The sequence below is a fragment of the Delphinapterus leucas genome, chromosome 3 (genome assembly GCF_059928025.1).
Source record: "Delphinapterus leucas isolate spDelLeu-1000000601 "Yukka" chromosome 3, BTC_Dleu_Yukka2, whole genome shotgun sequence".
NCBI lineage: Eukaryota > Metazoa > Chordata > Mammalia > Artiodactyla > Monodontidae > Delphinapterus > Delphinapterus leucas.
In genome coordinates, this window is record NC_143131.1 from 2544352 (window position 1) to 2568806 (window position 24455).

General features: G+C 56.6%; 1 protein-coding gene and 1 long non-coding RNA gene across 6 annotated transcripts in view; one reads left to right on the forward strand and one right to left on the reverse strand.

Moving 5' to 3' along the window:
- The first annotated feature begins 1012 nt into the window (after positions 1 to 1012).
- LOC111178542 (uncharacterized) lies at positions 1013 to 14640 on the forward strand. The gene is made up of 3 exons (XR_002645679.3): positions 1013 to 11979; positions 12058 to 12329; positions 12641 to 14640. It is a non-coding gene; the product is annotated as an uncharacterized LOC111178542 (long non-coding RNA).
- Positions 13867 to 24455, reverse strand: part of LPCAT1 (lysophosphatidylcholine acyltransferase 1) — a 40878-nt gene continuing 30289 nt past the window's right edge. For all 5 annotated transcript variants that reach the window (XM_022581334.3, XM_022581339.3, XM_089908653.1 and 2 more), the window contains 6 exons: positions 23308 to 23390; positions 20832 to 20957; positions 20138 to 20291; positions 19730 to 19828; positions 17170 to 17311; positions 13867 to 15979 (listed from right to left, as the gene is read on the reverse strand). In XM_022581334.3, coding sequence (XP_022437042.2) covers positions 15795 to 15979; positions 17170 to 17311; positions 19730 to 19828; positions 20138 to 20291; positions 20832 to 20957; positions 23308 to 23390 — 789 coding nt within the window. In that variant the 3' untranslated portion in view covers positions 13867 to 15794. The remainder of the gene's footprint in view (positions 15980 to 17169; positions 17312 to 19729; positions 19829 to 20137; positions 20292 to 20831; positions 20958 to 23307; positions 23391 to 24455) is intronic.

Consider the following 24455-nt stretch of genomic DNA (forward strand, 5'->3'; position numbering starts at 1 on the left):
CGCATCAGGGACCACCTGCCAGGGAGACCCCGGCTCTGCATTTGGGGTGAGCTCACCCCACCCCTGAAAGCCCCGGCCTCAGAGGCCAGGTTTGGGTACAGAAAGCGAATGTGGTGCTTAGAAAGTGTGATTCTGCACCGAGAACAGAAACAGAGCTGCAGTCCGACCCTACAGCCTGGACGCTCAGCACCCCACAACCCTGCACCCCTGCCCCACCTTAAAAGTCAAAGACTAAGCCCTGTGAGAAGAAGCGATGGCTGAGAAAATCACCCCTATTGGCTCTGGGGGCCGCTTGCCCAGGTGCCCCCAACCCTGGGCAGGTCTGGTTCAGCAGGGAGGGGTCAGGGCCTCAGGGAAGGCGGGGACAGCCGGCCCCTGCCCCGTCTCTCCGAGCCTGGGGCAGGATGGGGCCAGGGGCCACGGGGGCGCACATCAGCCCCGTGCCCGCTCCGGGGCTCGCACCTCTCGGCCACCTCACCTTAAGATCGCCAACGGCACTGTCGCGGGGCTGTGCACCCCAACTGTTGGCGACTTTTGGAGACGCCGCAGCCTGCGGGACACGGCGCTCCCCGACGGTGCTCGCCCCGGCCCGGCGCCCCCCGGCCGCAGCCTTCGGGTTCAGAGGCGGGAGCGGAGCGCCCGGAGGATGCGCAGGGGCACCTGTGCGGGGAGCGGGCCACAGGGCGGCCCGGCCTCACCTGTGCGCCCCAGCCTCGGCTCTGCTGGGGTCCTGACACCGAGCGTCCACGGAAGCTCCAGCTCGGGTTCCGCTGCGCTCCGGGCTCTTATCTTGTCGCCGGGACCCGCCCCGCCGGCCACCGGGGGCGCTCACCCGCCCTGGCTCCGCCTCCGTGCCGCCCCGGGTGGGCGGAGGACGAGCCCGGACGCGCCCCCGAGCCCCGCCCCCCGGGACCCGACCGCCGGCGCCAGTCAGCGGCCAGCAGCGCGCTCTGCCCGAGGCCTCGCGCGTCCCGGAACCTGGGGCGAGTGGCAGCAGGGTCCCCTCTGGGTCCCAGGCCTCGCAGGACAGAGACGGGCGGTTTTCCGTCTCCTTCCCACTCGAGCTTGCGCCCCCCCGGGGCTGCCCCGCGCATCTGCCTGGGGCGGGGGCTCCCCTGGCCCACCCGGCGCTCCGCCCGGGGAGGAAGCTGGGCGGCGGGCGCGAGGGGCACAGCGCGGGATCCCGCGGGGCCGAGCCGGGTCTTGCCTCCCTCCCCCTCTCCTGCCCACTCTCCCTCTTCCCGCCGCTGCCGCAGGGGCCGCCTTCCCGATGCTGCACCGACCCCTCTCCCCAGACGTCGGTTCCGTCCGTTCCTCCCGCCGCGGCCGCCCATCCCGAGGTCTGGCGCCCTGGGGGCATCTCCTCCACCAGCCGGTCCCACTCGAGTTGGGCCGGCCTGGGGGCAGGGATCCTGCGTCTGGCGTTTGGGGTCCTGTGGGCGTCCCTAGCCGGGCCGCGGAGACCCCGCCCGGGTCTCTGCCTTCTCTCCTCCGGTCTTGCGCCCCGGCCGCGAGGTACCCGATCCTCGCCCGGATCCGGGCTGCGGGGACGGGGGTCCTTCTGCGGCCCGAGAGCCGACACCCCGCAGGACCCAGTGTCCGCGCGCGTCAAGCAAGGAGCGAAGCGTCGTCGCGCTTTGCCCACATGGAGCGCGAATCGACTGGAACCAAGGGGCTCGAATCACACTCGCATCGGAACACGATTTCCAGGGACAGCCCGGAAAGCCGCAGCTGTCGATACTGGCTCAGGACGGACTGATTCGGAATCATTGCTGAGATGACCCCCAGCAAGACTGCACATTCACGATGCGGAGGAATGGAGTCCCCAGACCACCAAGCAGGCCCAGGACCCACAGGTGCAGGACAGCATCAAGGTAGGTGGCACCCTGGCTCTGCACGTGGTGGAGGCCCTGGTGACCCAAGCCTGGGCGGTAACCTACCCCTCCCCACTCCGTGTAAGCTTTGATTTTCCTGTCCTGCGCTGGCTGCAGAGGGGCGTCCACGCCAGCTGCTCTCCACTCTGTCTGGGCCGTATGTCCCTCCTTGGCGGTGCCACAGAAGCAGTGTCCCTGTACCAGGGGCCCGCAGAGCACCCTGGCTCATCTCACTGCCCCTCCGGCAGCCTCCCCACCAGGGGCTGGTGCCCAGGACAGGGCTGGTACCTGGTACCGGGGAAGCACTGGCAGGGGCTGCTCTTCCAGGCAGGACTGGGATCCATGGAAGAACCCACGACTCAGGGTCCCGGCTTCCGCTGGCTATGCTAACAAAAACGCCACAGACGGGGCAGCTTACGAACATGGAAGTATTGGCTGGAAATCAAGTCCTCACATGGCAGAAGTGCTCTGGAACCACCTTTATAAGAGCACTGGTGCCACCCATGAGGGCTCAGCCCCTGTGACCTGACCACCTCCCAGAGGCCCGACTCCTAGGACCATCGCACGGGGGTTAGGGTTTCAACATGAATTCTGGGGACGCCATTCATTCGTACACCCGGGGAGGGGGCAGGGATTTCAGAAGATGGTGATGTGCCACCTTGAATCTGTGACCAGTGGCCATCACAGCAGGCGGGCTCTCCCCACAGATGCTCCACAATGTGTTTCAAGCAAGAGGAGTGGTCCTAGGTTTGGGCCTAATGGACAGGGTCACAGGAACACAGAGCAGAGCCAGTGAGCTCAGATGTGTATGTTAAAAGCACACATACTAGGGCTTCCCTGGTGGCGCAGTGGTTGAGGGTCTGCCTGTCGATGCAGGGGACGCGGGTTCGTGCCCCGGTCCGGGAAGATCCTACATCCCGCGGAGCGGCTGGGCCCGTGAGCCATGGCCGCTGAGCCTGCGCGTCCGGAGCCTGTGCTCCGCAACGGGAGAGGCCACAGCAGTGAGAGGCCCGCGTACCGCCGAAAAAAAAAAAAAAAGCACACATACTAGATGGAAACACCTGGGAAGCAGAGCAAACCCTGCCGGGGCCGGGGAGGTGGGAGCAGCTGTGGCTCAAGCCCAACAGCGAACCTGCACCGAGGAGAAGAGTCCTGCGTGCGTCCAGGAGCACCGCCCCCCCCCGCCCCACCCAACCCTCTCTTTTAACGGTGACTCAGGATGAAGATCCCGGGTGCTCTGGAGCAGAATGACGTGGGAGCTGGGCCTGCAGCCTGGCCGCAGAAGACAGAGCAGGCAGCTGCCCGGCTCCTGTGCACCTCCATTGCCCCCGGCAGGGTCCTCCCTGTCGGCACCTCCATCGTCCCCGGCAGGGTCCTCCCTGTCGGCTCCTGTGCGGGTGGAACCTGTGGGGTTAGAGCTGATTAAACGCCGGGCCTTCGCATGCTTGGAACTTTGCCCAAGGTTTATTATTGGCGTGGCTGCTGTTGGCTCAGAGCCCTGGATGGACGAAGTATCTCAGAGTATTGTCCTGCCGACCCTCAGGGCAGTCGCTCGCTGTCTGCTGTGGAGCCGTTGCAGCCGCAGAGCCCGTGGGGGGGCCCAGGGGAGAACCCGGGGCTCTGGCTGCCAGCTGCTGACCCCAGAGCGGCTCTGCCCCACTGGTGACACCCATCTGGGTGCCGCCAACTGAGGAGGTCGCTGCTGGACGTTGCCCTGTGTCCTGTCTCGAGCAGCCTGCTTCACCCTGACTTGGAAGGCAGCGTGGGTGCTCCCCCGACAGGTGGCCCATCCACGGGAGGACAAAGGCCACGCGCTGATGTCAAGGCCTTCGAGGTTCCCGAGAGGCTGGAGCCATGGTGGATAAACGCAGAATTCTATCCGCGCTTCAGAAAGCCACCTGCAGGTGAGGCCGGGGTAGTGGTGCCCGGTGAGCACAGCAGTCCAACAGCAGAGGGGAGGTGCTTCTTCATCCCCAGATGCACGTCTGTCAGGAGGTGCCTGGCTGGAGGGCCGCCACCCCGAAGCTCTGTTAGGAAGAGCTGGAGAGCTCAGGTGTCACCACACTGGTGATGGGGTCGGTCCCCGGCTAGGTTTCAAGAGTGATTGCCATAACTGATGGGGTGGCTTAAACGACAGAATAGCATCCTCTGTCTGTTCTGGAGCCAGAAGTCTGAGATCAAGGCGTCGGCAGGGCTGCCTCCTTTCGAGGACTGAGGGGGAGTCTGTTCTAGGCCCCCCTCCAGTTTCTGGGGGTTTGCTGGCATCCTTGGCGTCGTTGGCTTGTAGAAGCATTGCCCCATCTCCACCTTCATGCTCACATGGTGTTCTCTGTGTGTGTGCGCGTGTGCGTGTGTGTGTGTGTGTGTCTGTGTCATGTTGGATCGGGGCCGGACCTAATGCTCCATTTTAGCTTGATTAGCTCTGCAAAGACCTCAGCTCCAATTAAGGCCACATTCTGAGGTCCTGGGGCTTAGAATTTCAACATCTGAATCTGGGGGCACAGTTCAACCCACAACAAAGAAGAACCTTAACAGGGCCGTTCTCGAGGGGAGCAGCTTAGAACATGTCAGAGCCTCCCGACACGTGGTCCCAGCGGCTCAGACTAGTTTAACCTGGACGTGCAAAGTCTTGGAGGGGGAGGAGTGCGGTGCAGGAGAGCTGGCTTCAGGCGTCCTGCTGCTTCCAGGGAAGAAGGGACTCTCGGGGGCGGTGCCAACAGAGGGTGAGAGAGGATGCCCTGCTCAGGGCACTGGCAGGGCACTTGGGGCTCAGTTCAGGCCTCGTTCCCTCTGGCTTTGCTTTAGACGTAAGGGGCCAAGCAGAACCGTGGTGCTTGGACCCTCACTGGGCGCTGGGCTCGGAGCCCATGGGAGCACCTCTGCTACAGCTCCCTCGCCCTTTCTGACCCTACGCTGCTGCAGGCATCGACACCAGACCAGGATGCCAGGGCTCCAGGTGGCCGGACAAGGCCTCACCACAAGTTCACAGGTCACACGACGTTCGTGAGGTGGCCCAGCCTCCGTTCTCCCCTCTGCTTGCTGACCACCCTCACACGGTGCGAAAGGGACCGAAATAATGATCGCTTCCGGCAGTGACCCTCAGGGCAGCGCCGGGCTCTGTGCTCAGCGGCCTCCTGCGCTCAGAGGGTCCTGGCCACACTGGCCTGGCTTCTCCTCACCGAGGGACAAAGGGCAGCGAGCAGACAGAAAGAAAAGCCGCCAGCAGCCTGGGAGCGCCCCCGGGCACTCCGTGCTGCTGTGGCCATCTGTCCGGATAGATGCTTGGACCCTGCACCCCAAGCTCCCCACGTGCCGAGGCTGGAGCCTAGGACTGCGCTTCCCAAAGGGCTTCCATCAGGCCAGCTCAGGGTCTGCGGTGGGAAGCCCGGCCAAGCCCGCAGGGGCAGCTGCAGAGACGGAGGAGGAGGCCAGTGGGCGGGCCTGCTTCCCAAGTTATTCATAGGGTTCATTTTGAGGGGAGCCCAGAGCAGGCGGCACTGGCAAGAGGGGGCTGTGACCTAGCGCAGTTCCCAAGTCACCCGCGTAAACCCTGACCCGCACGCAAAGCAAGGATTCTGCGTCTCACCCTCAGAGACTCTGAGTCAGCAGGTCTGAGGTGGGACCTGGGGACCTGCATTCCTAACAACTTCTCGGGGGATGCCACTGCTGCTGGTTCTGGGGCCACACTCTGAGAAACACTGACCTGGCCGGACCCATGGGGCGTGGAAGATTCTGGAAGATAGAGATGCAGCGTGGAGCCCCTGGCAGCCCCTGCAGGGACTCAGTGCAAACACTTGGAGTTTTGGAGAATAACCAAACAGTCTTCTGAAAATCCTATGCTCCGTTTGAGTTAGTATACCGCTGAGCCGTAGTAGAAACTCAAAGAAATCGAGTTAGCATATAAGCTGAGCTGCCTGGCATAAATTAACCAGCCAACCCATAAAGTTTGGTACAGACAGCAACTTGCTATCACCAAGTGGAGGCAATATACACGCTTTCAGGCTCGGGCGGGTGCTGCAGACACAACTAAGCTGCAGGAACAGGTGCCCCCCTTGTTGCATCGGTATCACCCCCTTAACCCGTACCTGGGCTTCACGGGCGTTTCTTCTGACCATCTGACTGCGGAAACATGGATCCCACAGTGTACCGATCCCACCGGGGAGTGGAAGGCTGCAGCACTGCAGCCACGCTCGGAAGACACAGGGAAATCTTCCCAGTGGGCAGATACCTGAGCAGTGCACAGGGCTATTCCTTAGCCGAGAAGAAGACAGTCAGAGGTACGGGTCTCAGTGATTCTTACACATTGGCTAGTGTTTGGTTGTGTGATAAGAGAGTTCAAAGAAAATCGGGAAATTGATGACAAGACCTTTATCTGCAGATGACGTAATCACCTATGGAGACAATCTTAATGAATCTACAAAACAAAAGCTAGAATTAACAAGTGAATTTAGAAGGTCATAGGATACACAGAAATCAATTGTATTTCTACATACCAGCAGGAAACAACTATAAAGTAAAATTTAAAATAATTTCATTTACAACAGTATCCGAAACAAAATGTTTAGGCATAAAATGCGTGTGTGCAAGACGTGAATGTTGAAATCTAGACACTGCTGAAGAACTAAAAGGGCTGGAGGAAGTGGAGTGGTAAGACCATGTCCATGATCTAAAGGCTCAGTATCATTAAGATGTTAATTTCTTCCCAAACTGACTATAGATTCGACCCAGTTCCAACCAAAATTCTAACTGGCTCTTTTGAACAGCTCAACCAGTTGGTTCTAAAATGCATATGGACCCAGAGTAGCCAAAACAATGCCGAAAAAGAACGAGATTGGAGGACAAAGGAAACTTTGTAATCCCACCGTCTGCACAAAACTTAACTCTATTTTCTGTCATTATTTTGCCATTTGTGTCCTCGCTCTACAGACAGCTTTATTGGGGTTCAATCGACATACCATAAACTGCGTGGGTCTCAAGTGCACAATTTGGGAGGCCGTTTATGTGGCCATGGGACACGAGCGCCATGAGGATAATGTCCATCACACTCAGACAATCGTAGCGCTCCTGCGTATCCATCTTTATCCACCCCACCCAGGCAACCGCTTGTCCGACAGCTACAGATTCCTTTTTTCTTCCTAGGATTTTATATAAGTGGAACCTACAGTAAGGACTGTTTTTTGGTCTCTTCCTCCCACTCAGCATGTTTGAGCTGAATCTGTGTTGTTACACGAATCAGTGAATTCCTTTTTGTTGTGGAATGGCTGGGTCATTTGGTTGATGTGTGTTTAACTGTTTTTAAAAACAGTCAAGTTGTTTTGCAAAGTGGTGATACTGTTTGACGTTTCCAAGGACAGTGCAAGAGTTTCCATTGCTCCACGTCCTTGGCAACACTTAGAATGGCCGGTCTTTTAAATTTTAGCATTCTAATAAGTGTGCAGTAGTATCTCATTACCGTTTAAATTGGCATTTCTCTAATGACAGTGTTTTAGCAGTCCTTCATGTGTGTGGTTGCCATCAGTATCACTCCTTGTCAAGTGGACGTTCAAATCTTCTGCACATTTGGGTTGTTTGTTTGTTATATTATTATTGAGTTTTGAGGGTTCTTTACATATTCTGGATACAAGTCCTTTATCAGGTGCTTTGTAAATATCTTTCCCAATCTTGGATTGCCTTTTCATTCTCTTAATAGAGCCTTTTGAAGAACAGAAGTTATTAATTCTGATGAAGCCCAACTTATCAAATTTTTAAATGAGTCCTGCTTTTAGTGCCATATCTGAGAAATTTTTACTTAACCCAAGATCACAAAAATTTTCACAAAAAAAGTTTTCCTCTAAGAGTTTTAAAATTTTAGGTTCTACCCTTATGTATAAGATCCACTTAAAATTACCATGGTGTAAGGTATAGATCAGTTTCATACCCTTGTCCTATGGGTCATTGGGAGAGAAGTGTTGAAACCTTGAGGCACAGCCATGTGGGCTGGTCTTATAGTCCCTGTGGTTCTGCTGTCTTTGCATGGTTCATGTGGAAGCTCTCTTAGGGTTGCCACGGCCTACTGGGAGCTGAATCCTTACTGTGAAATGACCTCTCTTACACCCGCTGACCACTTGGGCTCTGAGATCAACGTTTACCCTACCTTCTTTTGATGGAGTTGGCACTGTCCTTTTCCTTTTGGCCCACTGGTGGCCGGGTAAAGTGTGCTTCTTGCAGGCATCTTGTGGTTGGTTCTTGCTTCTACGTCCAATCTGACGATTTCTGCTGACCGATTGGGGTGTTTGACCATTTACATTGAATGTACTGCTGATACCGTTGGGTTAAATCTACCGTCTGCTACACTGTGCCCTCTGTCCCCCTTTACCACCGTTCCTGCTGTCCTTCAGACTGAGTTTTCAAGTCCCACGTTCTGCTTCCCCTGTTGGACTCTTAGCCGTATCTCTTTGCTGTGTCATTTTCGTGTCACCTTCAAGTGGCATCACACTGCTGTACATGTCATTAGGACGGACCTGGGGCCACTTCTAGTCACCCCTCCCGGCCTCTGTGCCATTGTCACCTATGTGTTATGAACCCCAGAATGCATTGTCAGTTTTACTTTAGATACTCAATCACCCTTTACAGAGATTTAAATGATGAGAAACAAGTGTTTCTACTTACCCACATGATTCCAGCTTCTGAGCCTCCTCAGGCCTCTGTGTGGGTCCAGATTTCAGAATGGAATCACTTTCCTTCTGCTGTAAGGACTTACTTTCACACACTGTGTAGTGAGGTCTGCCAGTCAGTGACAAGTTTTTTTAGCTTTTGTGTCTAAAAAACCTTTTTATTTCTCTGTTGTGAAAGCTATTTTTGCCGAGTGAAGAATTCTGGGTTGACCGTGTTCTTTTTCTTTGCGCATTTTATGGACGTTGCTTCACTGGCTTCTGTCGTTCTGATGAAGAATCTGCTCTGTGCACATGGTTGTGTCCTTTTCCTCTGGTGGCTGACCTTCTCTTTATCATCTATTTTAAGCATTCGATTACTATGCTCCTGGTGTGTTTCCTCCATGGCGCTTGTGCTTGGAATTCATCGAGCTCCTTGGACCCAGGGGTTTATAGTCTGTACTGAATTTGGGAAAGTATTTCTTCAAAAATTTTTGTTTGCCCTTGGGACTCCAGTGGTGCATATATCGGGCGACTCGAAGTCTCACACTCACTGCTGCTCTGTGCAAATTTTGGTCTTTTTTCTCTATTTTGTTTTGAACAGTTTGTGCTGCTGCTCTTCACGTTCACTTGCTGTCTCCTCTGTGATGCCAAAGCCACCCTTAATCCCAACCAGGGTATCTTGCGTCACAAACATCGTAGTTCTTACCTGCAGAATTTAGATTTGTGTCTTTTAAAAGACACCTGTCATGTCTTAACTACACATGGTTAGTCTTGCTTCCAGCTAGCTTTTGAACACGGATTTTGCATAATGATTGTCAATGCCTTCATCTACTAATTCCATCACCCGAGTCACTTCTGGGTCTGTTTTCGTTGATTATAGATCATCTTTCCTGCTTTTTTGCATCTAGGTGACCTCTGATGGGATGCAAGTCATTGTGAATTTGACCCCTTGAATGCTGGGTAGTTGTATATTCCTCTGAATATTCTCGAACTTTGGGCTGCAGGTAAGCTACTTACAAAGAGTTTGGTCATTCTTTCAGGTCTTGCTTTTAAGCTTTGTGTAGCAAGACCAGAGTGGAGTTTGGCCGAGGGGTTACGACTTCTTCACGACTCAGGCAAAACCCATCTGAGTTTCCACCCGAAATCCCCTTCCAGGATGGCAGCCTCTGCCCCTCCATCTTGACCAAAAGCAAAATTGTGGACTCATTAACGTTTATTAAGTTGAAAAGAACTAATCAGAGCCCGAGCAGCTCTTGACAATCCTGTGGTAGACCCCTGCCAGACTCTCGTGTGGCTGGGGGGCCACGGAGGTCGGTTCTGCCCCTGGAATATGGGCGGCTTCCTTTGGATGAGAGAACATACACTGTACGATTTAAATATTTTGAGATTTACTCTCGAGCCAAGCATGGAGTCTATTTTGCCAACTGCTTCATGTGCATTTTTAATGGCAATGAAATCAATTTGGTAAACAGGGTTTTTCAAATTTTCTACAAAACTGTGCTTCTTTCCCTGGTGGTTCTGTAGACTACTGAGAGAATTGTGTGAAAATCTCCAACTATGTTTGCTGATTTATTTATTGCCTCTTTTCATTCTGTCTATGTTTGCTTAGTATATTTCAAGGTACGTCACTGGGGATGTACCCCTTTAGGATGACTGTGTCCTCGGGTGACCTGAACCCTTTACGGCTCTACAATGTTTGTCTTTGACACCGTAATCCTTCTCGTCTTAAAGGTCACTTACTGTGATATTATTGATCCTGCTACATCAGCTGTCTTGTGGTTATGTTTGCACATTACATATATTTCCGTTTTTTGTTTTTTTTTTAAACTTTCAACATGTGTTTAAACAGCATATAGTCCGGGTGTTTTGTTTGCTTTTTAATTTGGTCCAGCAACTGTCATGTAGGCGTTTTTAGTCTATATTTAATGTAATTACTGGTACGGTTGGATTTAAGTTTACCACTTGCTGTTTCTTTTCTAGTTGTAGCATCTGTCCTGTCCTTTGTTCTTTATTTTTTTCTTCTTACTTTCCTGCTTAGTCTGGGTGAGATTATTACTTTAAACTATCCCATTTTATTTATCTGTAGGCTTATTAACTAGTCATACCTCTGTGTTTTTATTTTGTTTTCTCTGAAGGCTTGCACCGTTTTCACGGTCTCTGTTTAAATAACACTCATTCTTTCTGCAGGGCCAGGTTTCCACATGCATGTCACTCTTACCTTTGTTCCATGATAATATTTTCTTTTTCTCTGGCTGCTTTTAAGATTACCTCTTTACCAGCGGCTTCCAGAATTTTTTGTAACGTGCCTTTTGCCATATTTTTGTTATATTTCTTCTGCTTGTGGCGAGTTGAGCTTCTTGGATATCTGAGCTGTTAGATTTGGGAAAACTCCGGCCGTTATTCTGTCCAATAGTTTTTTCTGTCCTAACCTCCCCTTCCCTGGGCCTCCCATCACCTGTGATAGGACCCTTGGTGTTTCTTTCGGTCAGCTTTCTACCCAGTCTGTGCTCCATTGGGCCCACACATTGCTACATGATGGTGTTTTCTCTGTAGTGTGTATCTCAGGTGCTACATGGTGCTACATCGTGGTGTTTTCTCTGTAGTGTGTATCTCAGGTGCCCCTGCCCAGGGCGAGATGAGGCTGGTGGCTATGGGCCTGCCTCTCTTCCCAGCCGACCCAGCGAGTACAGCATGGCAGGGGACGGAGGGGCTGGGTGAAGCACGGATGCCCACCCGGAGCCGAGCGACCAGAGCAGCCCCGGCTGGCGTGGCCGGGCTGGGCCCCGCCTTGTCAGACACGGGCCCAGGACTCAGCTCCCGGCGCGGCCCCTTCTCTGGGCATCAGCTTGCTCGCACCGGACCCCCGTCCTCGAGGGGAAATGCTTGTCGTCATCCTGATGCTCTTGTGCCGGGGGTGGACTTCCTTCCCGCCCCTGCGGCTCTGGCGGCATGGCCTGCGGACCTCACTGGCGGCTGACTCCCCGCCGCCCACCTCCTTTTACGTCAAGAAGGGATTTATCTTACTGCAAGGGAAGCCTGGCAGCTCTGAGCGAGCCCCCATCAGAAACCGCTGGCCTGACGGGAGGAGAAACGACTTCTGACGCTTCAGAGACCGGGGTCCGTCCTAATGGGGTGCCCCTGTGGCATGCAGGCTGTGCTTCGAGCTGGTCGCGCACAACGCACGTCCGCGACACCCGGGGGCCCGTGGGAACGCTCTTCTCACCCTCACGGCCGGTGACCGCGGGGTGTGGCCTGTGTGATTCTGCGTCTGTGGGATGCCCTAGCCTGTGGGACTCGGGTGCCACGTGCTGCGCTCCGGCCGGGGAGATGTGAGCAGGGGTAGGGTTTTATTTCCGTGCAGAAGCGTAGGGCTCTCCTCTTCCCTGTGCGTCCGCCTGGCTGGACCCGGGAGAGAGGCTGCGCTGGCAGACGGGGACGCGCGGGGACAGGCGGCTGGAGCTGCCCCAGGACAGGTGAGCGAGGGGTAACCTGTCGCTGCCCTGAATCTTGGCCCGAGAGCCAGCCACATGCTTCTGCTCTCTTCTCTGCAGCTCTGGGCTTGTCCGTCTTGAGGGTCTCCGTTCCGCTGGATGAGACACTCCTACTCGGGACACCGCGGAGCCTCCGCGCTGCAGGTTCAGATGGCCACCAGCCGTTGGGCTCCTCCGGCTGGCGACGTGACAGGACCGGGGGTGTCACGGGTGCTAACGGCAGCAGGGGAAGGGGGCCCGGGGCTCCTCTGGGTGCTTCTCTGCACTTTCAGGACAAATCCTGTGACCAGCAGAGGCAAGACCACAGGCTCCGGATACTTTGGAGTGAAAATGTGAGTCGTCTCACTGGGCAAAGACCCAACCGTCCAAGGTGTGGTGGGGGCCACAGGACAGGGGACGGGGGAGGGGGGATGGGGGAGGGGGGAGGGGAGGGAGGAAGGAAGTCGTAAATACTGGCCTCAGCCACACAACCGGCCCCGGAAGTGAGGACGGCAGCGCCCTTGCAGCCGCCTTCCTGCCTGGCGTGTGTGTGTGTGTGTGTGTGTGTGTGTGTGTGTGTGCCCCCTCAGTTTACAGAGGGAACGGCAGTGTTGAGGAGCGGGCACTTTGGGAACTAGGGAAAACCTAGTTTTCCGTGTGACAGAGCATCGAGCGGTGTCTGCCAGCACCAGAAGAGTGAACATTTCCGGGATGGACGCGAGGGTCCCCGGGATCTTACTTTCTGGGAGGAGGCGGAGCCTTTGCGTTTGCAGAAGTGACCATTACATCACGTGTGTCACTCCCTCGCGGGAAGGAGCGAGGATGGGCCCTGCGTGGCTGGAGGGACGGGCTGTCCTGGCCACTGGCCGCCTGCTGCTCTCGGCGGCATCCCCACGTGTAGCGCTCTGCCCCAGGAGGGGGCCGGGGTCTGCCACTGTCCCACTGGCTGGAAGGCTTCCGGCCGGATCAGCAAATGGGGGCAGGGGGTTGGGCAGAGGTGAACCTTCTGCTTCTGTAGGAATCGCCACCAGGAACACCTTGAGCGCCCACCACTCCTTAACACCCGTCCCCTCTGGGGCGCTGGGAACCCCCAGAAGCCGCGGCAGGCCCCAGGGCAGTGTGCCCCCCCCCGCCCCCACCGCAGCTCCCAGAGGCTGCTTGTCCCCTTCCTTCGACTGGGAAGCTGTGTCCAGCTTTGAATGTGAAATGTCCAGACCCTGGCTTGCTTTGGCCCTTTTTTTTACTTAAAGACTTGAGCAAACTTTAACCAATTTCAAAGGCAACACCCATTTGTTATGTTAGGAAGGGCCAATGCCTACCCCTGTTGGTGCATGAATGTCATTGTGGTGCATTTCGTCCGCCGCCGCCCCGATGGGGTCAGACCACGGGCTCCCTCTCCGGCTTCCCTGACTTACGACATGAACACGATGCTAAGTGTCACTCCATCCGGAAGCCGCTGGCTACACAACCTCAATTTTCTCCTCTACAGTTTTTGGGACTGCAGTACATTAGCTCTTTCTTTCACTTCTATTTCTAAATCCTTCACTGACTTAATAGGACGAATTCAAGATTCCTGTCTCTCTCCGCTCAACTAAGCATACGTAGAAGGTGCGTGTTTCGCAGAGAAATTATAGAAACCAACTCAGCAGGTCGGCAAACAGCCTACGAGGTTGAGTTCTGTGAGACGTCAGCCGCTGTCTGCGTGCCAGCGAAACCTCCGACCCTCCCTTTGCCATCCAGAAAGCTTTTTCTACAGAAGTTCAATTACGATGCTTCCCCAACGTCCTAGAAAAGCACTAAGGAATCTCAGCGGGACTGGTTCTCCTGTCACAGCCTGTGTCACGTCTGCTGTTGTCTTTCTGATGAAAAAAACCGCACATAACAAATATGTCCTCAAGTACATAAGACTTTGCGTTTTATTCGTTCCATTGAAAACCCCGAGTTTGTTGGGAGGCACCCGTCCCACCCCCTCGCGCCCGGCAGGGCCTCTGCAGGCGGCGGGCGCCGCTGCGGCTCCTGGTCCCACACAAGGGGATTCAGTCCCGAGCTCTGTACGTTCACAGTTCTGGATGCCCGCGACCCTAAGTCGCTACGAAAGAGAAGAGTTATCGGGAGGAACAAACATCCATTCGATGTCTGTTTATCAGAGATTTTTTTCCTGAAAACGCACAGCAGCATTTCATTCAAAAACCCTTCATCCACAGACGCAGGGCCCAGGCCCTTCCTCAGAACATCTCGGCTTGTTCACCTCCTTCATTGCCAGGTGTGGGTTCTTCTCTTTAAAAATGAAACTGCACGCATCCCACGATCATGAAATCAGTCCTGTTCGCTACCAAGGCCGTGCGGGAAGCTCTGTGCCTGACGGGCGGCGCCCTGGAATGATGTCAGTCACCCCGCACCCTGCGCGGGGCAGGAGGGGCTTCGGAATGAACGGAAGTTAAGGGTGTTTCCTTTTTCTGACGACTAACCGTAGACACGCACATCTCCAAGCCTCAGGAAGTTAGTAAACATTTCCCCTGTACTTCTGGCTCTGGTGGTCACTTCCTATGGAGATGCCCCCAAGAGAAATTAGAAACCAAAAAAAATTTCCCAAACAGACCCAGAGGCTTTGCTTCAGGGAACAGACTCAGTGTGTGGTTGCCATTGTGCTTTGAGGACAGGTTTCTAGTTATGTCACAAGGAGATGAATCAAGGTGGTTTCACGAGTGAAGACAGCACCTGGAGCCCCTCCCCGAGCCCGGTGGCGCTGCTCCCCGCTGACGCCCCCGGACACAGAGAGGGACTGGAGCCCCCTGGGCCTCCTGGGCACCCCAACTGCCCGTTGCCGCTGCTTCCCACCCCCTCCTTCCCCGAGGCTCATCCGTCTCCAGATGCCCCGAGAACCCTGGTGCGAATGGGGGGAGAGTCAGCGCAGGCGGGGCCTTCCAGAGTGTCACCATCCCCTGGGGCACCCGGCCCGGGAGACAGGAAACCCCGCCCCCGCCATTTACACCCCGGTCCACCTCATCTCCCCGACATTCAATGCTCTGATCGGAGCTGACACTTTGGTGAAGTAGATCATGTCGCACGGAAACAGAAACCCCAAGCTGGTATAAAAAGGGGGGGTTTGTAAAGGACCAAGGAGACAAAAAAGTGGTTCCGGGCCGGGTGCCTCAGCGGAGAGGAGTTCTCTGGTCGAGAGAGGCCGGAGGGAGAGTTAGCTCAAAGCCCCAGACAGCCTCAGGGTCTGTCAGGAAAAGGGCCTATAAGTAAACATCCCCTGACCCTCCAAGGAAGATGAAGTAGAAAAGCAATTCTCTTTTCGTAAAAAAATGCTGAGTGTTTCCTGAAGTATCTAAATGAAGTTTATAAAATACTCATGAGCTCCTGCAAATATAGAAACGTTGAAAAATCAGATGGTGGGTCTGCCCACCGATTCCACCGAGGTCGGCAGAGACTTTGTGCCGGAATCGAAACGCGGGTGACACGTCCCACTTTCAGGTGCGTGTGGCAGCCGCCGGCCTGCGCAGCCTGGAACGGACCAGCAGGGACGGTGGGAGAGGATGGAAACAAAACGGGAGGCTCGAGGTGAAAAGAGAGCAACGGCCGGGCCGGCCCCCGAGTGCCGCCTGGAAGGGAGCCCCAGGAGCCGCCCCCATGAGCTCACCGCGCCCGCCCGTCAGGGCACGCACAGCCACGGCCTCGGGCCCGCGCTGCTCTAGGACTCGGGCCCGAGGGCAGGAAAGGGACAGCGCGTGTGGGAGCATGGAGCCCGGATGCTGTCACAGCAAACGGGGCGGCGGCTGTGGAGAGGCCTCGTCTCTCCAGAACCTTACGTCCTAGTCCAGCTTCTTACGAAAAGGCTCCGTCCCAGCAGCCGAGTTTTCGGGGCTGAAGTCGGCGCAAAAGCCGTTGGGGGTGGGAGCCTGGGGCGTCTGTGCGCAGCTCTGGGAGTGCGTCTGCTCGGGGTACAGGTATTCCTCAGCGAAGTCGGGGTACGCTTCGGCAAACCTCTCGAAGTCGGCTGGAAAGACAAAGGCACCTTGGTTACCGGCCTGTGGGGGCAAAGGTCTAGAGTCCGGGGTCTCTCCCTGGCGCCCCACTCACACCCTGGGGGCGTCGTGGCATCTACATGGACCCTCGGGAGGCCACGAGAGGCACCGCACCTCAGTTTTCTGTGTGAAGCCCAGGGCGGCTCTCACATCCTTTCGGCTACTCCTGCTTTGGGGAAACTAAAGGGTCAAGTCAGGGATGTATTCTGCGTGCTCACATCCTGGCAGCGGCCTCATACCCCCGAGGCAGGAGCCTCGATGGACACAGCTAGGCCCTGGGGACACCAGGTGCAGAGGGAGTCACCCTGAGCCATCGTGGGGCCTGCGCAGCTGTGTGTCTCCTGGTGGCCCTGGGTCCTGGCGTCGGGGTGGGGAGCACCCTCGGGCTCACGCTGGGGCACCCTGGGGGCTCGGTGAGGCTCAGAGGCCCAGGCCTAGGGCACTGCAAGCTCCAGCGGCTGCAGGGAAACGCGTGCTCCCGCTGGGAGCGGAGCTGCCTCCACGGGGAGTCTGTAGTCGGTCAGGGCTCCGAGCCTCAGCAGTAGCACCCGCTCCCCGGGAGGCGCGGCCCCCTTCAGCGCAGACACGCGCGCACACCCGGACCAATGCACTGCGGCACCTGCCTGACATTTGGATGCGATTAAAAACACATCCAAACACAACGTGCACAATGACCTTTCCTGAGCAAACGTCTCCTCTTACTTTAGGGAGATTATGGGCTCATCCTCAGATGTGCACGCGGGCCGGCGCGCTGAGCGGGCCGCCTTCTGGGGCTCCTGCTGCCCCCACACCCCCCGGCCTCGGTCCCCAGGCGGGTTCCGGTCCCAGTTCCCGAGGATCTCGGCTGTCCCGCGTTGTGTGGCGACAGGTGACGCAGCCAAAACCCCGGGAGAGGAGATGCCCCAGGAATCGGTCCTGATGGGCCGGGCACGGAGTCCCTCCCCCCACCGGGGACCCTGACCTCAGCCTGGCCGCAGCCCCGGGGATGGCGCCTACTTTACAGCTGGGCTGGGAACGTGCTTCTGTTAATGGCCTGCAGAAGCAAGACTGGAAGCTCCCACCCCAGCCCTGCCAGGTTTCAGGAGAGCCTGGCGAGAGTGCAGGGGGCAGTGCCTCCCCCACCTCGCACTAGGGGCATCCTCCCCAGCTCCCAGCCACTCACCGAACGTGATCCTGCCCTTCTCCTCTTGGTCGATCGCCCGGAAGAGGTCGGTCACGGTCAGTTCAGCCACGCCCAAGGCGGTCTTCAGGATGCTGGACAGGGAGTGCTCGTCTATGCTGCCGTCCTCCTGCGACCCGTACATCTGCAAGGCAGGGGCAGGCGTCACCCCGCGGCCCCGCCAGCCCCGACTATCCAGGGCAGCTGCTTCTCCTCCTTGGCGTTCCCAGCTCTCCGGCCGGCCCAGATAGCACAGGGTCAGAAGGGCCGGAACTCAGCTGCACGACCGAGCCCTCAGGAGCCCTGAGCACCTCGGGCAGGTGGCAGCCGGGAGCCCTCAGCTCCCTGCTCGTGTGTTTATGTTTTTTGGTTTTTTTTTTTGCGGTACGCGGGCCTCTCACTGTTGTGGCCTCTCCCGTTGCGGAGCACAGGCTCCGGACGCGCAGGCTCAGCGGCCATGGCTCACGGGCCCAGCCGCCCCGCGGCATGTGGGATCTTCCCGGACCGGGGCACGAACCCATGTCCCCTGCCTCGGCAGGCGGACTGTCAACCACTGCGCCACCAGGGAAGCCCTGCTCTTGTGTTTTAAATCCACCAAGAAAGGGTGGTATATACTCTGCAACGTGAGGACCTGGCGTTCAGCCTTTGGCTGCGAGGCGCCCACTTCACGGATGCCCACCTGAATGAACACACTGCGGCTGTGAGTCGCGGTGACCAGTGAAACCGCCAGGAAAGGAGCCAGGCCGCCCCGCCGTGAGGTCCCCCTTCCAGAAGGCCCTGGGTGACCCACATAACTGACCACCTCAGGGACCCTGCTTCTCCTCTCCTGTGCCCTAATTCCCACTCTTATGCTTTAAATTCGCCAAGAAAGAGTGAACCCCCAAAACCCTAGGCCCCTACCCTCAACCCTGACAAAGGCAGAGCCCCAGATCCACACTCTCGCCCCGTGACCTGTGACCTCGCTGCCCCCAAGGCGCGCCGTGTGCCCTCCAGGACCTGTGAGTAATAGACCTTTCTTTTCCAAGCTCCCTGATGGCTGTTGCTGAGGGCGTACTGCAGTCACACTGAGAGCCCCAGGGGCCGGTCCAGCCGCAACCCTGGCTACCGACAGGGCGCTGAGACCAGCACACGACTGCATTCCATCCTGCGCCGTGAATTCCTGACGTCCTCCTCCTGCTGCCCCAGTTTGGGAGGAGCGGCCCCTGCCCCCGCCTCCCTACCAGCCTGACCAGGGGCTGCAGGAGAGCTGGGGGCCATCACCGCTGCGCTGTCTGTGGGCTCTCCTCCCCACGCTGGGGGCCCCCTGACCAACCTGCTCCCCAACCCCCCGGACTTCTTGGAGCGTTCACTCTGTCCTCCTGCCTAGAGGTGGGCTTCCCGCGGCGGGATGTCCACATGAGCAGGACACACTGGCCCCGCCGTGGGGATGCCCGGGCGCGGGGCCGTCTGCCTTCCCGGGGGGCCCGTGAGGGGTGGTCACCGCAGGGGAGGTTGCCGTGGAGCAGTGCCGGGACCCACAAGGCGGCACAAGCGGTGCCGTCCTCCCCACAGCCCTCGCACCTGCCCTCAGGTGGGGCCCGGTAGAGCTGCTACAAGGTGCTCATGCGTATGCTCAGCTGTTTCACTGAGCAGCAAGCCGGCCACCTCCCTGCTAGCCCCTGTCGTGGCACCGAGTCCACCGCGAGATGTCAGAGAAGCTGCTGCAGGGCCACCAGATGGGCGTGGCCGAGGCAGCACCGGCACAGGGGCGATGAGCCCAAGGGCAACCCTGGGAGGTGCCCGCCAAGGCCGGAGGAGGGGACAGGCTTTCTGAGACAGGGCGCTACCAAGGACCGCTGCCGTCTGATTAGCCCCCGTGGCCTGGCCCGCAGAAGCTGCCCTGCACCGTGGGGGACTCTCCCAGTCTGCCATGGAGAGGGTCTGCTGGGGTCAGGAGGGAGAGAAGGGGTTCTCCCAGCAGTGAGTGACCGCGGCTTCCTGACCTATACACCATGTTTTCGTGAGTCTGGCTAACGTGAGCTGCACCTGTGAGACACAGACAGGATGTCTCTAGGTGGCAAAGCGAGCCCAGCTCCATCCTAGGGGACTGACCAGGTGAGGCCATGCTTGAGGGCAGCCAGGTGGATCTGCGGGCGGGCCGGGACCCCATAATGGGCCTTCCCCAGACTCACTGCACCCATGGTGAACGGCCCAGCTCTGGGCTACGGTGGGGCAGGCGGCTCCTTAGTCCCGAAGCCCTGCTTTCCTCTGGTCAACACGCTGATGGGGAGGCCGTGTTGGGAGACAGAACCCATTGGTCCCGCTCAGGCATCCAGGACTCAGGAAGACCCTTCCCCACACTCTTCTTATGAGTGAGGGCTCTTTAAATTCCAGGGAGAAATAAAGTAGAGGAGGTTTGCGGGCCTCTTTACAAACAACGGCTACAGTACAAGCTTATGTGAGAAGAGCAGGCAGACGGTAAGTGTACCAAAGTCATAAGGGGCTATAAAAGGTCTCACAGGCCTCACGTGACCCAGGTCTCACCGACCCCACAACTTAAAGGTCACATAAACGCCACACTTACCTTGAACGCCAGCCGGATGGTGTCCAGGGTCTGCGACGGCCGGCAGACGACGGACAAGGCGACCACGTACTCCCGCATGTCCATCTCCCCGCCACCTCTCTGGGAAGAGACGCTTTCAGGAGACAGCCCTGCCCCCTCCCGAGCATGGGTGTGACGTCACAGGCCTTTTGGCAACCCGCTTAAAAAAACCCCAACTACAGGCGTGTTTATCAGCAAACGTTGATTTAAAGCCAAATTTCTATGTGCAGTTGACAGCATCTTTTGGGGAGAAAATACCCCAAAAGACTGGGTGGCTGGCAGGATGGGCAACAAGGGCTGGTCTCCCCTTCTCTGCTTCCAAAATTGTCTGAAGAACATTTCTATCACAAGGGAAACAGCTGCCCCCAAGCCCCCCCAACAAGGCCTTACCTCATCAAAGAGGGCAAACAGGTCCTCCAGCGCCTGGGACTCGGGGACCTCCAGCTGCGCCGCGAACTTGGGCAGAGTCAAGCTCCCGCCCTGCTTCATCCTGGCGCTATCTGCATGTCTGTCCAGATCGCGTTCGAGTTTTTCTGGTTTTAGCCTAAACAAAAAATGAGGGGAACATTATTTTTCAATAAAATTACAAAATGCTGAAAATGGCAGATTTACTGTTATGTATTAAGACCCAACAAAACATTAAAACGATTCATAGACCAAGCAGCAGTCAGTCCTCGAGAAGAGAGGCTCTTCCAGGAGCTTGAAGGCACGAGTGTGCCCTGTGTGAGCGTCCGCACAAGCACTGACACCCCTGTGGGTGTGCGGGCCCTACCCTTGGGCAGGTCCTCAGGGGATGGCGGACGGCGGTGGCGGGTGGGGTGCGTCCATAAAGAGACAGCCAGGGCCGACCATTCAGGGTTTAAGACACTTACTTCTGTGTGGAATTTGAAAAAAAGAGAAAAAAAAAACCCCCAAACCTCAGAAAAAGCACCATTAATTATCTTGATCGCCTGCCACCCGTGACCTCCAGCTTGGTCACCAAGTGCCCAGGCGGAGACCCTGCGGCGGCCTGGTGGGTGTCACAGGCGCCCACAGAAGCACTGCCTCCAACTGGGTGCTCGAGAGAAAGCAGCAGGGAACTCACCCCAGGCCCCTCACCAGCCTGGCAAACTCGAGAAGGCACGTGTCCGCGGGGAGACGAAGCTGGCCTTCCGCCAGGGCCAGCTGGCAGTCCTCAAACGTGTAGTCAGTTACGGAGACGCCCAGGGCCCTGCGGGAGAGGAGGGCACTGCCATCAGCCGGCCCCTCGGGGCAGCAGAGCGAGCGCGCTGGATGCTGAGGTGGGCGGGAAGGTGATGTTTAAAGGCCACGTTCAGGGGGGTCCGCTGGTGGCCTAGTGGTTAGGATTTGCCACTTTCACTGCAGCGGCCCGGGTTCCATCCCTGGTCGGGGAACAACCCTACATGCCTCGAGGTGTGGCCAAAATAGAAACAAACAAACAAATCAATAAATTAAATAAAGACCACGTTCAGCACTAAACATAAAGGCCGAACAGCTGACCCCAAATCTCAATTACGTGGAACCTGGGGCTGCCCCAGCTTCGTGGTTAGCCTCGTATCGCTGTGGTTTCCGCCCACTAGGGAACTAGCACGCATCTAGCGCCTTAAAGAGGACGATGCTGCCCGCAGTGGTGCTCAATTCAGCTCAAGTCATCTTTGCGGGCAGCAGGGGCCGCTGCTATCTGTGCTGGCACCATCCTGAAGTGAGAGGGAGAGTCAGAACCCAGTCATTCCAAGAGCGGCGTCAGATTTCAAGAAAAATGGCCTTCTCCTGACTATCACGGAAAGCGCGTTCATGGTAGGAAATTTACCACATATAGAAAACTGCCCCCCAAGCCCGCCTCCGTCACTGAAAGGGCGTTTACTCATTTCGATGGGACAGTCGGCCCTCCGGATCCGCGGTTCCACATCCAAGGACACGGAGGGCGGCTGCACTAGACTGTCTCACAGAAGGGACTCGAGCATCCTTGGGTTTTGGTCTCCGAGGGTCCTGGAACCAGTCCCCGGCGGGTACTGGGGCACAGCTATAGTTCCTTGTTGCCATGGCAATGCTGTGTGCAGTCAGGTAATAAGGAAACAGCGACTCTGAAGGCTTCTTTCCGAGGCTGCTAAATTCCCCTTAAGAGCACGTAGGCGTGGTCGCGTGGGGACAGACACCAGAAGTGCCCCAGGAGCTCCCGGGCTATCCACAGGAAGGGGGACGGGGCTGGCTCAGGGCCGCCTGCAAAGCTTGTCGGGACCCCGGCCCTTCCCAGGTGCAGCCCCGGTGTGACTAAAGACCAGGGAGGTGACGGCCCACGCCCGTGGTTCTGGCTGTGAGGTAACGGGAGACCCGATGGGTTCTGCCCTTTTCCGCTGAACATGACGTGTCTCTGTTAACACAGATTATAGGACACGCCATAAGAGTTTCTTTAGGATACATATTTAAAATATTTAATAGTTAATTTGTCTGAACACGAACAACAACAACAAAGAATTACACCTAACCTGTCAGGCCTGCGACTCTGTGGGTATTATTTTCTTATCTAGAGGCTGATCAAGGGTGCCACTCACTGCCCTGACTTCCCAAAAGCTGGGAGTTGAGAATCTCCCGCATCCCGGCAGCTCTGTGTCCGCATGTGGGATTCGGAGAAGGGGGGCCTGAGGGGAGCGGGCGCGTTTGGCTGGACTCCACTTCCGGCGCCTAACACTCTGAGGGCGCCTGGGCGGACTGAACGCCTGGCTGAGTTTAATTCACGTGTGCCGAGGTTAAACGCGTGACTTTGCTCAGTGTGTCTCACAGAATGCACTCAAGCGGGGACGACGCATCCGTAGCGAGGAGATGGACTTTGCCTTAGAAACTAAGTCGCACCAGGGCAGCTGTGTGCACCTCCCCACAGGTGACACCGTCCGAGCACCCCTCCAGGCACTGCAGTGGCCGAACTCAGAGGCAGCCCCTGCCCGGGAGAAGAGAGGAGGGGAGGGAGGGGCTGGGACTGAGAGGAAGGGTGAAGGCACCTGGGGTCTGGGCTGAGGCTGCCAGGGCCTGAAACAAGCGGGAACTGCAGGGAAATAGGAGGTGAGAATATTCCTAGCTACACACACACTGTGGTACGAGGAGCGCGAGATTAAGCGCACAAATACCACACTTAGCTCGGCGGGACGGAGGTAGAACCTTAGTAACGCTGTCTGGGTAGATGGCACGTGTCGAGGACGCACCAGCCCAGGCCCCGCTGCCTGTCTCCAAGGGACGCACACGGACGCAGCCCCCACGGGGACTGCTGGCTAATGGGGACGTTTGCAATGTGCAGAATTAAGTGGCAATGAACCATCTTCCAAATGTTGAACAAGCAGAAATGTCCTCCAACAGAATCAGGAGACAATGCATGCAGCCAAGCACACGCTGGCCGACGCTCAGCCTAGGCTGGCTCCAACCGCCTCCCCGACGCCGCTGACTGGTTTTACAGCAAGGCCACGACACTGGCGGACAAGGACACTGGGTAACAAATGCTCAGGGTGGCCAAGGGCACCGGGGCTTCCCGCAGACCCCGCCACCCCGCCGCGGAAGGGGCGCGCACTCACTCTGCCATCACGTGCCGCACGTTGCTGGCGTACAGAGTGGGGTCCTGCTTCTCCTCCTCCGACGGCGTGTACACGGGAAGGAACTGTGCATACAGAGACGCCGGTTACCTGCACGAGCACGAGACACTGCCCTCGCCCCACCACCACCACCACGATGACAACCTGCTCCCGGACAAATCAAGATCTCTGTCAGAGCACCCTCCACTGGAATCGTCTCTGGAGTTGTCACTGCTGCCCATGCACGCACACGTGTGTAAACTCACAACCCACCTTTCCTCAGCAGGAGCACCGCTCCTCCGACACAGAAGCCCGTGAGTCGTGCTTAAGACTTCACACAGGGGCTTCGTCTTTGGAATCAAAAGAATCGCATGTGTGCTTCCACTTCTAAAGTCTCAGTTTTGTGTTGTGGGTAACACGACAAATTATTTCCACGTGAAAGACTATTATTAGCTTTTTGACAACTACTGCATTTGGAGAATATAATAAACTATCCCAGGAACGTGTGTCTCTGCGTGTTTTAAATAAGTACGTCTCAAAGTCTGTGCCAATCCCCCATTGTAGAAAAGGAAAATGACCATCACTGAGCCCTTTTCTTTAGTATGGACATTCAAGAATACAGGGACATCCCCAAATCCTATCAATTCTCATCGTATAATTCTAGTCTCTCACTTACTGCTACCTTTTTAAAAACTTTGTAAGTTGCAACAGTTCCTCATATTAGCACTGGCGTCTTGTAGGAGTGACGCAAAGAAAGAATTTAGAGTGATTTCATAAAGCCATACAGTTTCTTTCCAACTCTTCAAATTACAAACCAGTCTGAAATAGAGCATCTTCCTTGGAGTCTCACCCCGCTGCTGCCTCTCGGCCACCAGCAAACGAGCCAGCCACCCCTGGACTCGGGCCATGGCCCTTCCAGCCCAGTCCTTTATAATTAAGTGGCTTATGTTCTACTGAAGTGAAAAACCTGGCTGAAAGCCGGGCTCATTTGTAAATCCAGTATTACTCTGCAGTATTTATCAGAAGGTAGCAAATGAAATGCTTTAAGTTGTGTAAGACTCCTCTCTCATGTTCAGGTGTAGGACTAGCAGGTTAACTCCCCTTTGAAGAAAATAAACTCTATTCCTCATCCACTCAATTAAATTTACAGG